This window comes from Episyrphus balteatus, chromosome 2 (assembly GCF_945859705.1).
Source record: "Episyrphus balteatus chromosome 2, idEpiBalt1.1, whole genome shotgun sequence".
NCBI classification, from domain to species: Eukaryota; Metazoa; Arthropoda; class Insecta; order Diptera; family Syrphidae; genus Episyrphus; species Episyrphus balteatus.
Window position 1 is genome coordinate 53,416,626 of NC_079135.1, and position 15,570 is coordinate 53,432,195.

The 15,570-nt window shown below is 29.0% G+C and overlaps 2 protein-coding genes across 25 annotated transcripts in view; one reads left to right on the forward strand and one right to left on the reverse strand.

Annotated features, from left to right (window-relative positions):
* LOC129911982 (coiled-coil domain-containing protein CG32809) overlaps nt 1-15,570 on the reverse strand; it is a 321,116-nt gene that overhangs the window by 50,046 nt on the left and 255,500 nt on the right. The gene's annotated exons all lie outside the window — the stretch shown is intronic.
* Nucleotides 974-15,570, forward strand: part of LOC129911989 (uncharacterized) — a 28,159-nt gene continuing 13,562 nt past the window's right edge. Inside the window, exons 1-3 of the mRNA XM_055990074.1 lie at nt 974-1,564; nt 1,700-1,847; nt 15,377-15,470. Of these exons, the coding sequence (XP_055846049.1) occupies nt 1,241-1,564; nt 1,700-1,847; nt 15,377-15,470 (566 nt within the window). The 5' untranslated portion in view covers nt 974-1,240. The remainder of the gene's footprint in view (nt 1,565-1,699; nt 1,848-15,376; nt 15,471-15,570) is intronic.

Here is a 15,570-nt window from a genome sequence, read left to right on the forward strand (position 1 = left end):
TTACTCAAACTGGCGTAGATTGGTTTATATGTTTATGAAGTCATGTTTATATGGTCATAAACAAAACTGAAACTTTGAAATTGAATTAATGATCTAATACCCATAATCAATATTGAGGAAATGGAAATCCTAGATGCGTCAGACTAAAAATATTTTGGCTTCTTTCACTTAAACTTTGTATTATATTAATAAATACACCTCAATGTCAGATGCGTTATTAAATTTCACGAAGAACCTCTTACCTATAATAACCTTCAGCAATTTATCTTTTTAGAGTACCTATATAGCTTGAGGGAAATTAATGGGATGACTTTTTGTAATTATAGAGGTTTAAAAAGCCTTTAATTTCTCCATCACCATCAATTAATTTCCTTCGTAAAATGTGTATATTGCCGCTGCCATAGATTTCAAGTCATGCGTGGAAAATATTGCCAATAAACACCCAAAACATGATACAACACTTATGTTAGTATAGATATGTGGAGGTATTTATATTCTTTAAGCTGTATCTGTATCGATTCATTGATTCAGCTAAATGCATTTGCATTCCATCGGCATAAATCACAAAGAGCCATTATATTAGTACCTACCTCCGCTCCCATTTTCTCTAGCCAACATCGATTTTTCCTCATAAATTCAGTTCACGGCTCGATCATGAAAAACGTATTAGGTGCTGAAGGGAACAACGCACATGATAATATTTTTTATAGTTAGATTCAACACCATCAATTGTGCCAAACTTTCATTTTCATTTTCATTGAAGAATCCCGGAATTCTTCTCTCTGAAACGATGATCTATTGATCATGCCCATCTATCGGATATGAATTTTTTTTCCATTTCTATTTATAATTTTATGCCCACTCATTTTCATCTGTAACATGAAGCTTTACAAAACGGGCTTAACATGTGTCTACGTTTAGCTTAGGAAGCTGCTGTATTCCCCTCTATAGCAAAGATTTTTTTAGTGAATTTCTTTTGTATCTTAAAACCTCGACTCGAACACCTGACCTGACAGCTTAATCTCCCTTCCATATCTATCAAGCATACACTTCTACGCTACCTCCACTGAAGCTACAAGTACGTGCAGATTTTTGTTGGCCAGAGAGCGTCGCGAAAATTTAGTTAATCGTTGAAACTGCTAGAGTTCGGTTGCGTGTATCTCAAAGGTCTCAATTTAAATCGGTTTTGTATCTTTCATCTATATACACATTGGTTTAAGTTTTTTGTTGTTGTTGTTGTATGTTTTCGTTGAAAATGCATCTATCGTGGGATTCTGCGATGGTTTCGCTGGTGTTGCTGTTGGTCAGTTTAGCTGCAACAATTGATTGCTGGAAGCCAATTGTTGGCCATTCAACCACATATAGTCTACACCAATCGCATCCAGGATTCGGTTCGCAATCACACTCGATAAACACCCTCGGTGGTAGTGATATTCCTTTAGAGTTCACTGGGCCCGAGGCTAAATTAGCGCCAATTGTTCCAACGGAGCCGACTGGCCTCGAGGATATATTTGGGTATAACTATCAAGAGCCGAGGCATGTGACAAGTTCCGTTTTCGGTGAGGTGCGTGTGTATTTGTGTTAGTGACCATCGAGGCGAGGGTGGTCCATTTGATTGTGAAAATTAATGTTAATTCGATGGCTTTTGGTTTTGTTGTATTTTTTTTTTTTTTTCTATTTGCTTTTGTTTTGGATTTAGGATCCGTGTAGTGTGAAAAAGTATGCATTCGACCACGAAGGAACAGTGACGCTTCGAAACAAAATTCCAGAACTAGAACAGTTCACGGTTTGTTATTGGATGCGATTTACAAATCACAGTGGCGATCACACTTTATTGACTTATTCAGGTGAGTTTATTAGGTATAACAGTTGGAAATGATTTTTCATGTTGAATACCTACGTTTAAGTTTTATGAACTTTAGTTAAATCTAAAATTAATAATAAATTTAAAAAAAATCTTTTAAGGATTTTCATTAGCAATATGAATTGAAGTGCTTTCAATTGGCTCTACTCTCTTTGTTTTGTAGTGAAAATTTGTATTAAATTTTTGTTAAAAGGAGGCTTGGAGTAGGTTTTTTTTTTTTGCAGAGATTTGCATGGTTAAATAAATGCGTATTATGTGCAATATGGATTGGGGAAGTATACAATAGGTCTCATTAGGGTCTATTTTTTTTAAAAAAACTGCTCAGATTTTTTTTCAGTTTGGAAAGAACTTGAGACAATTTGTTTATGTTTTTTTAATGATTTTTTTTTTTAAACTTCTCTTAAGGTTATAAATTAAAATTGGTTATTATTTCGGCACGATATTTTTGACTGCTGAAGATGGATGTACATCATTTCTTATAACAAAAGAGAGAAAGGGGAAACAAAAAGTGAAAAAAAAGAACTTAATTTTTTTGTATTTATTTTTTAACAGACGTTCAGGAAACAGTGTTATTTTATTGTTGTTTATTGTGTTTATCAATTGCCTTGTACTTGCGTCAAATCAAATGGTTCTAATTGATGAGAACTTTTTTATGTGATTTCAATTAACTTTAGTGTAGTAACTGTTTACATATTTATTCTATCACCTCTAGTTTTTGACCCTTACATCTCTCATTTTCTTTATACAGGGTGAAATAAACTTAAACTACAAAAATAAATTTTTAATTCGTACCCATTTTTGACTATGACTAAAGCAAAAAACTACAACTAACAAAAAAAAAACACATTTTTTAGAGATTTTACCTCGTGCAGGTTTTCCCAAATATCATAAAATCTATAACTGGCAAACTTGTGAACAACATTTTTGTTAATTGTTGTTTTTTTCATAAGAATAAATTTATAAAACACTATGTTTATAACACATTCATCGAAGAAAATCGGCCCCAAAGTCAAAAATTATCATGGGTAAGAAAAAAATAATTCTATTTAAAAATTAATATCGGAGCAGTAAAAAAACATAATAACATTTTTTAAATGCAGGTACAAAGAATAGCATTTCTTCTAAAAATCAAGACATAAGGTAATAAAGTTTAATAAAAAAAAAAAAAAAATTAGTAAATTTTAGATCGTTAAACATGACATCAGAACTTTTGCAAGAAATTTCGCTATACACATCAAATCTGGATTTAGGACCATAAAATGATTTCTTAGACCTAGCTTAGTCAGTTTTCGACCCATTTAAGTTTCTCGTAGCTAATGTAACATTTTTGTTTGCATTAAAATTTTTAAACTGTTTTTATTCAAAAATTAAAAAACAAATAAATTTTTAATGAAAATCGGTTAAAAATTGCATACAAAAAATAAATAATAATCAATTTCAACCTTGCATCGAACATTAATGTTCATCCACCAAATGGATGCAAAATTTCTATACATTTCTGTTGATTTTTTTTGAAATTTGATTCATTTCAACCAAGTTTTATCAAAACACCTTGTTTTCAACAACAATCTTTTTTCTAACAGCTACAGCTTTTGTATTCCTTCAAAATAGCTAGGTACCAGTTTGTATAACGAAAAAAAAAAAACAAAGTTTTTACCTCAAAATAATATTTGAATTATTTGAAAATTTGTCTTTTACTTGACTCCTTCAACTTGACTTAACTTCACTATTCAATAAAACAAGATTATCCCTTAACAGCTCAGAAAAAGCTTCTTTTAATTAGGATAATTCGGATGCACTATAAAAATATGTGTACACATGGAATAATGAATGAAACATTACACCAAAACCATATAATGTATTTGTTTTCTGTTTGTGTTTGACTTAATTCTTAAATTGTTAAGCCGTTTGGATCGTTGTGTCGCGTCGTTGCAAATGTATTTTTTTTCTTTTCTTTACCTAAGATGTAACGATTGTTACACCCTATTAAATGCTTGATGCTTGATGATTACGGCTAAAACCCACATAATATTACATAAAAACTTGTTATGGTAATTCACGTGCAAACAAACACTTACATACACTAACACACACATCTTCCTATTATGGAAGAGAGATTACGAGGCGTGATGTATTCGTGCGTGTAGCGACAGAATCTTTGGTTTCAATCTTTACGATGAATAGCAAGATATGTACAATTTTATGGTAGGTATTCATAATTCTTTACTTTATTCCTTAAAGAAAACAAATAATTGTTAAGAGAATACTTTACGTTGTAGGGTAGAGTTGCTAGTAGCCGGCTCCTTAAGGATTCTGTTTTAAAAAATAAAGCACAGAAACGTCAAATATCAACATTTTCGAATAATTCTTGAAATAAAATGTACTTTATTTATTAATTTTTCGGTATGGTTAAAAAAAAGTTAATAATATTTCCCAAAAATATTTTATTTAAGTTTTTGTCTAAAAAAGTCCGATTCTCTTAAATCCGGCCTTTTTTTCCTATTTTCGGCCATCTAGTGTCCTATTTCCGGCCACTGACTTTATTAGGTCAAGCTTAAATAAATTGAATTTTTTTTATTTAAATCTTTGTGTTTCAAGAATTTAGAAACAATTTTGATGTTAATAAGTTATAACATTAAATGATTAAAAAATGTATGTATCTATTTTTCCCCATTTTTTAAACTTTTATCAATAAAAGGGGGCCGAATACAGGAAACTCTTGAATTTCAATGCTTTTTTTGTGTTCTATCTCTGGTCCCCCTTAAAATTACCAAAATTCGCATCTTTTTCCTGTTTAAAACCTTCTACTGGAGACGGCCGGAATTAGGCAACTCTACCCTATCTAATCCCATTGAATCATTGGCCATTAAATATTTGGTGAAATATATGCATATCGCTATTATTTGCCATTGCCATATGTGGATGGGCACTCAAACGCTTTGAAAGGTTAGGAAAAATTAGGAAAAATTGAGAAAACAGCGTTGAAAATTTTTAAAAAGGTATTTTAAACGCTGAAAAATAAACGGCATACGTTCGTTTAAGTTTTGAACATTGCTCTCTCTATTTAATCAGAAGAAAATGATAGAGACATAACATATGTATGTATGCCGTAGTTCGAGAACCGTTTTATATCCAGTAGCTTAAAGAGGCAATTGAATGCGGCTTTGACGCACTTAGCGTTATAGCACCATTGTAAATGAGTAAGTAATGCCAAATATATGCAATTAGATTTCATGTTGAGTGCTTAAATTCACTATCGATTCTGGAGTTCCTCAGGGTAGTGTTTTTGGCCCCATATTGTTTATTTGGTACATTAATAATTTGAAGTCTATTTAAAAAACATAGGCAAATATACAACATTGCTTTATAGCTACATAGGTATATCATTTCCATTGACAAAAATGTATGTGCTAAACATTTAGCAAATCAACTTGTGATGTAAAAAACCAAATCAAAAGTAATAGGTATTTAACATGTGTTGTATTCTTATTTCTTTTATACCCTTTTGTCCCATATAATTTAAATTAACTATATTGAATTTGAAAAGATATATTAAGGTATACCTAATACTTAATTCATTCAACATGTGGAAAATAGAAAATCCAACAAAAGGATCTTGAATTCGAAAATGGTAAAATTTTGCAAAATTATCCGGTCATATCAGTCATAATAATTTTTTCATGAATCCATTTTTCTAACACTTTCATTTTTGGATCAATAAGGATGTTTAAAATAAATTCTTCAACAATAATTTTGTAATTTTGAAAACCATTTTTTTTTACATTAAGATTAAAAAGAAAATGGAAGCTTTTATCTTTGCATGAAGAGTTCTAAGCAATCATGCTTATTAGAATATAAGCAAATCTTTTTTACGCAATCCAACAGAGTAAGAACGATGGAAGGAATAGTTTTGATTAAAACTTTCAATTTCAACAGATTTGTTATACAAAAAAATAAGTATAAATACTGGCAGCTTTGAAAATTTGCAATACAGCAGAAAACCCTTATTCTTGGAAACGTTATGACGATGTTTTAAAATTAATATTTCTTTTTTTTTTGTTCAATCAATATCATTAAGATTTAATCCTTTGTCTTTTACAAAAAAAAGCAAAAATAAAACTAATCAAAAAACATAAGCCCCAAAGATAAACAGAAAACTGTCATCCATCCTTCAAAGCATTTTTCCAATTTTTTCTGCAACACGGATATATACAGAAACTCAAAGTAGAAAAAACTCTGTGGTTAAATATCATAAAATAACCTTAGGGTATTGATTCTTGAACAGCAAATTCTACTCCTTCATCAGAGGAGCTGATGTTCCACCAAAAACAAACTAACAAAACAGGAAAAAAAACAACAACTTTCCTCTCCATTTCTGAGCAATATTCTTCAGACTTTGTAAACATGTTGCAAAAAAAAATACAACTTTTCCAAGAAAATACAAATATATTGGAAAAAAAAACCTCTTCTATGTGCCACCATAAGCTATAATCTGTGTTTCTCAACTTTAAGTAGGCTTTTCATATCACTTTAATTCAGTGCACAAAATGCAAAACCATCAGGTATACAGAGGAGTAATCTAAGAGTATATATCCTTTATTTTCATCCCCACTTTTCAACACCCATCAGATAAAAACAGAAAAAAGAAAAATCCGGTATCATTATGGAATGTCCCTTGAAGACATTTATTAGTTTTTCTTCCTTTTATATTTCAAAAGATTCACTTCTTTTTGTGTTTTCTTTTCTTGAAGGTGGTTTGCTTAATGGCTGTGAAGGAGAGAATTGAATTTTCTATTGAGTCAGTCTGCCACAGAACAGTAGGGTAGACCAGAAACTAAAATTGGAATGTAACTTCAGGAGTCTGTTAAAACTTTAGTTTTTTCCTAGAAGTTTCAAATCGATACAGTTTTATTCTAAAAAAAAATTAATTGCTTTGAAAAAAAAAAAAATACTAAGAAATTTTAATTTAGAAGAAATCGTTAGCTTAAGTTTTTTTTTTTTATTTTTATATCCATCAACTTTTTTACACAATAGAACACAAACTTTTTTTCCACTTAATAATGAAACTAGTCCCACTGTGTTTGGATGAAATTTTATCCTTGTGATGGACAACTTTTGGAAGTTTCCTTCCGTTTTCTGTTTTTTTTTTTTTTTTTTTTGTATATCTTTGTCACCTGAATTATTTATGTAGGTTTATGCTTCTAAATTGTTCTAAAAGCAGATGGTTCAAGAGTATAGTCGTTTATATTATATGATGGAAATAAACAAAGGCAAAGAAATTAATTTCAGTTTTACCGGATATTCGAGGGATATCCAAGAAAATCTTTTCTATAATTCAGTCAAAATAGTTGATTGATTCATTCTAAAGCGGATTAACAATTGAGGTTTTTTTTTTTTGAATTTACATTTTAAATTGCATTCTTAGTTGCGAAAGTAAAAATGAGTCATTTTAAATAATTATTATGAATGAGAATAAGAAATCGGTTTAGATTGTTTACTGATGGAAAATGTATATCACGAAGTTAAATTTGAAGACATTCGAATAATGACTCATTTCCATATAAGAGATCCGCTTTTATATTTTGGTTTGTATGTTGAGGTGCACTTCCTTCATTCAATGTAGAATTTGGACATAAATAATAGTGCAATGCAAAAGAGTGAAGGAAGTTTTTATAAATTTTATGCTGGGATTTAAGGTAGGTAGGTATTTAAGGTATTAAAAGTTGATTCCTTAACTTGTTAAACTTGTTAGAAATAAACAAAAGTATCTACCTACCTATTACAAAACAAAAAAATAGTAAATAAAAAGAAATCGTTACTGTGCCGAAAAAACAAAGAGTTTGTAGCTTATTGTTGGATCCTTACTAAATAGGGGTGTCCAATTTTTTGGTTTTTACATTTCCGTTGTTCCCCACTCAAAAATTGGTTGCATATGTGTTTTGTATTACACACGTGAAATTTCAGCTTTTTAGGTAATATGTAAGTGGGCGCTCAACAGGCTCAAAGTGTTTGCTCAGATGCTTTTATAGCTAAGTCCTCATGCCTAGTACTTAACTCTTGTTTTGATTTATCAAGTGAATTAAGTTATGATGTGGTTAAGTTTTTCATAAAAAACCAATAGTTAAGTGATATTTTCACAGATAATAATTTTTGTTCATTTAAATTCGTCCGTAAGTATTTTTTGCTTAAAGTTAACAAAACAGAATTAATCAATGAAATACGAGCTAGTGACTCAAAACCAAAGAAACATGAAAATCATTTACATGGTTGTCGGGAACATGCGTGCTTATCATCTTTAAGCCAAATTCCAACCTCAATCCAAGTTCTAAAACAATATAATTAGATATTAAGGGTAAGGTAAGGGTAACAAAGTCTAATATTCCAAAGCTGATGAGCGCCCTCTTCCTTTTACTTTTGATTGCTAAAACTTTCAGCATGTGTTGGTATTGATGGCCATAGCAAAATAATGGGTGGGGAACTAATGAATTATATGGTTTATTTTTTTGCCTTATAACGTGGACCACACTATTACTAAAATTAGATAAACTCAATTTGAAATTACTGAATGGATGCTGATCTATTACCCTCTTGAAAAAATTTATGTAAATTCGTTTTCGGGTTAAATGGATTTAAATTTTTTCCGTTTTTGTTATAATTTGAATTAACTTATAAATGAAAAATTGGACCTCATAATTTGATTTTTTAGATTTGAAATTTGTCATCCAAAATGGATTACAAAAAGAATTCTTTTTTTTATGAATAGGTATAAGCAAGTGAGCCTTTAAATAAAACATAATTTGTAGCAAATTTAAAGTTCTTCAGAAAACTTACATTATGTATTTACTGTATAAGATTACCGTAGGGTTGCCAGATATATTTTGACGAAACTAGTAATCGAGATGTAAAATCCCGGACTTTCCCGGACAAATAAGGACACAAAAAAGAGTACAAATCTAGGACAAAAGGAGTGCATAGTTTTATAAAAACAAAAAAAAGCGGAACAATCTTTTCAAAATTTAACTAAAAATCACATTTTTAACCCTTGTTCCCGTAGAATTTTTTCTCATTTTTTTCACAAAAAAAAAAATAAAAGTAAAAATTTTAGCTAATATTACAAAAGTTGGAATGTACATAGTTACAGTAAAAAAAAATTTAAAATTCCATTAAAATCCAATTGCTCAAAATTTTAAACGATTAAGAGCCAATTTTTCAATCTTCTAATAAACAGTCAGTTAACTGTTCGACGAATAAAGTTATTAGGCTCATAAAAAATCAGATAAAAACATTGAATTTTTCAATCAAGAATAATTTATTCTACAGAATAACAAAAAAAAATTGTCAAATTCAAAAATATTTAAAATTAAACGTCATTTTTATTCATGATTGTTTTTGTTTTCTTGTGTTCCACTGTATTTTTTTTAAAATTCTTTCAAAACAGCTTTGACAATTGACACAATATTTTTGTTGAGATTATTCCTTAGAGTAATTTTTATTCGTCTCTGAAAGAAGCAGATAGTTTTATTCTAAGGAATAAGCTATATCTGCTTGTTGAAAAATTGATTTTTTCTCTATCCTTAGGAATAAGTACTAAATGACTGTTTAACTGACTATTGAAAAATTGGCCCTTAGTTAAATGCTAATAGAATTTTTAGTGAGTTACTATTTAAGTTAAGAAATGGTCTTTTTGACTTAGCAACTTACTTAAGCGGCCTTATATTTTTCTTAATCGTTTAAAATTTTGCACCTTGAGTGCTTGAGTCTTACAATAAGGTACCTACTGTAATAAATAATAAAATTTAAATAAATTATTAAAATAAATTTTTGTTGGTCAGAGAATTCACTAACCAGTACCTCATACGCACATTTTTGAGTTTTGATTATATTGGAACAGAACACAAAAAAGAATTGAGCAGATAATAGACCAAAATAAAAACGCCTCGCTTTTAATGAACTCGATTCGTTTTTTGAATAAGGAATGAATTAAGACTAGCATACAAAAAGTGAGATTTTTAAAGGCTTCAAAAGAGTACAATCCCGGACAATTGATAGAAACTATCCCGGACGTCCCCCACACAGTCAAAAAAGAGTACATGTCCGGGAAAACCCGGACGCATGGCAACCCTAGATTACCGGATCTCTTGGTTAAAGAAGTCTCGACTCTCGAGATAGCCATCATAATTGGAACAAAAAACATGCAAAACTTCAAAATCTTTTTCCGCTATGGAGTTTCAATGAAAGAAAGATAATTTGCAAAAAAAAGAGATTTCTTAAAAAAACACCTAATAAATTTAATTTTTTCGTATGTACAAAGAATATCTAAGATACTAAAATATTTTGTTTTTTCTCTTGTAATTTGCAGAAATATGTATATACAATTGGACAAGATAAATAATGTTGATTTGATTAAAAAAGGGAATTATTTATTTTACCAAGAAAAGGCAAAGCTACTTGTTGTTACTTATTAAACAAACATCAATATAAGCTGCTATTTTATTTAATAAATACCAACTCGGTTATTTGTGTCTTTTTCTATCTTTTGTTCTGGTATCAGTTACAAGTTGTATGAACACAAATATTTATGTTGAAAACTGACCCATGATATAAATTTATTGAAATTTAAATTTTCTTGCAAGAAAGTTTCTCTTAATACCTGCAAAGTTATATAGATATGTATGTATGCATGCAAATTGCACATCACCATAACAATTCCATCTTCTCAGCATTGAATCAATTAAATTCTTCAATTTAAAGAAAATGAGAACGTTTTCCATTTTGTTTTTGTTCTTCCATTTAAATGCATTTTCTTCAACAGTTCTTCACAATAAATTTGAACCAACAAAAGAGAGAAAACAGAGAAGAAGAATAAAATAAAAAGTCAAATAAAGCCCACACCTTGATAAAAATAAAATTACTTTTTTTTTTTTGCTTCTTCTTTACCCGAAGACAATGTAATTCGAAAGGATTTTAGTCATGTTGAGTAAAGACTTGAACAAGGGAAGCTTTTTCAAATCGATTTTGAATGCACTTACAGTCTGAAGATCTGTCTATCTCAAGAAAAAAATAGTAAACTTTTTTTTGTAAAAGGTTTTGGATGGTAAAATGTTTGCATTTGCATACCTAGAATGAGAAAAAAAGGAGAAGGAAATCTTTCTAGTGGAGAAGAGTGAGAAATCATAAATTTCAAAGATAACAAATCCAAGGATTTACGAAAGAGCTCAATGTTTAGGGTGGAGTAAGTATCAATACTTATTTTCTTAGTTTCATCAGTTATGCGTTGAAGGTGTTCTTTAGAGATCATTTTTTAAGTTTTTCATTTTTTTAGTCAAGGTATCCAACATTTTAAGAAAACTTAGCTTCTGCAGAGGTAAGATTGTTTGACACCCTATACTTGCCTTTGTGTGTCAAGACAGTAATTGGGTGTTCAAATTTTTAAGATAAAAAGCACCGCTTTATAAGTTTAATTTTGAACATAATACTGTATTTAAACAAAGTAAACAATAATAATAATTAATAGGTATATTTAGTTCAATGCATTTATGAATTTGTATATGACTGCCTTGACAGTTTGTACCATTTCCATTTTGTTTTTATACGATAGAGAGTTGGTCTAAAATTAGGCTTTTATTTTTCGTATACTCAAAATCCACATTTGATTTATAGTTTTATTGATAAAAGTTATAGATCAACAAAGTTGAAAAATAAAATATTTCTAAGAACTTTTGACCAAAAGATTGGTTCACAATCTATATTGTGAACATTTAAGGTTTTCATTTATTAAAATAAATTTGATCGTTGAATAACTAATCAAATATATCATTGTTACTCGCAAAATATTCATACATTTTTTTTATGGCTACTACATTACATATGTATACTATAACTACGGTGACCATATTTCTAGGGGCAAAACCCGGGACAGACAAATAGTTCGTTGGATTGTTTTGAAAACATTGGCTTTTCAAAAAAAAAAAAAAAAATAATAATAAAATGAGTTTTCATAATTTTTCCTAATTTTGATATCAAGATTTCTTAAACTATTTTATGGGAACATTTTCGTTGAAATCATTTAAGTCGTTTACGAGGAAGTCAGAAATCAAGAAAACGGGTTTATAATAGGTAGGTAATGTTAATAACTTCCTAAAAAATATTTTTTTAATCAAAATAGTGAGCGCTGTTTTTAACATTTTAATTTTATTTTACTTAAATGATTTTGAAATTTTTTAATATCCAATCCAACATTTAAATATATAATTAAAACTCTTGAAATTAAGCTGATTCTTTCCTCTTTCATATGTTGTTCATTATTCGAAAAAACTTTTTCTGATTTAGCTTTTCAACCTGACAAACACAAGCTAAAACTAAATAATTGACGAAAAAGTTTAAAAAAACTAATGGTTTTATACGAAAAATTAAAAAACTTTTATTTACCAACCACTGTTTTCTTGTTTTCCGTATAAAGTATTTAAAATTTTGAATACGAAAATCAGAGAATGTAGAAATACGGGACAATCACGGGACAAATTACAAAATACGGGACACTTATACGTCCCGGGTTTCTTAAATAGTAACTCGGGACAAGCTATAGAAATACGGGACAGTCCCGGGTAAACCGGGACGGATGGTCATTGTAACTATAACACACATCAGTCTAATTTAAAATATTTGCCTTAATTTTTTTTTATTTTCTAATACAAATTTAACATCATAAACAAAACAAAAAAAAAAAAAAAAACAATCTGAAGAAAAAAAAAATAGATATTTATAACAGTATATTTCCTTTATAATCTCTCTATCTCTTCATTTCATTTTTGACAAATTTATCTCAGCAATAAATTTACGAAGAATAAAAAAAAAAATATATATATATAAACACAAAACATTCATCAATTCGATTTCAATCAAAATGCTAATTTGAAACTTGTTTTATTGTTTTAGCTTCTGGAACAAAAATGCTAATTTTATCATCAAGGCGCGTCTAACGATGCCATCCGCCATTCAAATGCTTTTGATCAAGATAAACTTTTAAACACCTTAAATGTCTTTTAATTAATTACTTAATTTTATGTATACACTAATTATTGTAACTCAAATGCCAGTTGTATTATAATTCGATTTGAATTCAATATTACTTAATCTAAATGCTTTCTGGAAACTTTATCGAAATTCAATTATTATTAATATCCGTCGAAAGAGCCTTCACACAAGACAAGGTTCTCCTATCATAACAGAGAAGACAAGCCATTTTTCTTTGGAAACAGAAGAACATTTTTTAAATACAAAAGACTTTAGGGTTCATATTTGTTAAATTTGAGGCTTACTCAAATTTAAGACTTCGCTATACCTACCTATGTACCTTCTTACACTATACAATAATACATGCGTCGTTAGTGTTCAAAGGGGGATCCAAGTTCCATACTTTTTTGTCCAATTTGGTAAACATATTGCCGGAAACAATTTTCAACAACACAATGCTAAACCTATTTTTCGTTTAGTGTGAACAAAATTGTTTTTGAATTGCGTGTTCGAATCAGTTATCGGCAATTTATTGCAATATTGCATACAAATCAAAGCAACAAAAAATGTTGACGAGTGGATTTAGTTTAGTCTTTCGTGAGAAATTAAAAAAAAAATTGATTAAAACATTTCTTTTTTATTACTAAATAAAAAATATTAAATAAAATATAAAAATATGAGTAGGAAAAAAAGATAAAGATTAATAAGATCTCAATTCAAAAGCAATGTCAATGAGGGAAACACTTCGGTGCTATGATGTATTAATAAATATTTGAAGTTGATGTTTAAATTTGTAGTAGGTAATGCAGATGCAAATTCGCACAAAGCCACAAATTAATATGTACATTCTGTACACAAATGTTTTCTTATTATTTTTGCTTCAAATCGTTGATGTCTGTATTTAATTTAACAGAGTATACATTTTTTTTTCAAATTCATCAAAGAAATTAGTTAGTTAGGTATAAGTTTCCAGAAAAAATGTCATTATATTAGTACCTACATTTTGGGACCCCGTTTGGAATCTTATTTATTATTTATCTTATTTATATTATTAGTCTTGAAAAATAAAACACAGAATTCAAAACTTTGATGATAACATATCGTCCTTCTCAGTCCAAAAAATTGAAGACTTGGAAAGGTGGGGTATCAGAGCTATTTTTTTCGTTAATAGTAACAGACTTAGAGATTGGTGATTGCGATATGCGTTCTTTTTCTTTGTGTTGCATATTAAAATTAGTGACTCCTGGACATGAGATATAATGAGAGTTTTGAGTTTAATCATAAGACACAACTAAATTTCATCTTAACAAAGTCTTACAAAGGAAGAAAGTTGAAGATAACTTCATTCATGCCATTGTGTTAGCTTTCAATTATCAATTTATTCCAAAGAATAATTTATTGATATTTTTTTCAGGCAATGAATTAGTCTCCAAGTTCATGCAGTTTGACGCCATTCGACAAATGTATCCTTAATTTATCACCAAGTTTTAAATTCATTGTCACTTTCAAGGTCTCAATTAAATTGTCAAAAATGGTCAAAACAAATTTGAAATTCCAAGTATTAAATTTTTCAAAAAACCAAATAAAGAAATTTCAACAACTTTGCTTCAATTTAAATCACAATATGGCACTTACATAATGTCTGGTGTCTAGTTCTCCTATAATAAATCACAGTTTGCTACTAATCCATCAGTCGGTGATTTGTCAATCAAACTTTTTATGGTAAGATCTAGAAAATTTCTGAATAAACTATCAATACTTTAAAGTGTAAAAATAAATAACAACCCAGGATCCATTCTTAAAAATGAGCAAAGCCATTCCATCTAAAAGGCGACAAAATCGGACTGATTACAAGAAGTAGTTAACAAACTCAAAGTCATATTAACTGTGTTCTTCGATCTTGCCTTTATGAATTTTTTCCAGTTAGTAACTGTTAGTTACTATAAGGGTGATATTTGATACTAAAAAGAATTAATGTTTTTTAAAAGCCGACGCTAATATAATTTTAGTTCTAAAAGTTAATACATATGTATAACCATATCGACATTTTTTCAAAATTTCCAGCTTCAACACTTGTATTCAAAAGAAGTAGTATGTTGAATAGTCCTTGCAGAATCTTCTAAAACAGAATTTGCTAGTTAATTTTTTATAAATATGAATTTTTAATGAGAATTAACTACGATATAAAATCGTCTAAGTCCGCTACCAATAATTTTGTTTTATCTTGACAAGGCAACACCTTACCTATTTTCAATCAGTTCGTCACCAAAATATTAAATAAATTAAAAAACTATAAAAATATTTACTTGAATGGCAAGTTATCCATCCTTAACGGTTGTCCTTAACCTAAAATCTAATTTTTGTAATACAAAGATCTTAGATCTAGTTACCTACAAACTAAAAAAAAAATACTTCCTGAAATCCATAAATCATTCATCTCTTAAGACGAAGTGTGTAAACAACCATTAAAGCCTATTTTATATCTTATATCATTTTCAGACAAAAAGGAGAAACGTCAAATACAATTTTGGATAGCGAATTCAAAAAATTCCAGTTTTGTATCGATGGCCATTCGGGGACAACAAGTCTACAGGTACAAACAAGTTGATGGAAAAACTAATTTTCCACCTCTAGTATACCTAACGTGTTTCTTCAATTGAATATTTTTTTATTTTGTTTTTATTTTTTTCTAA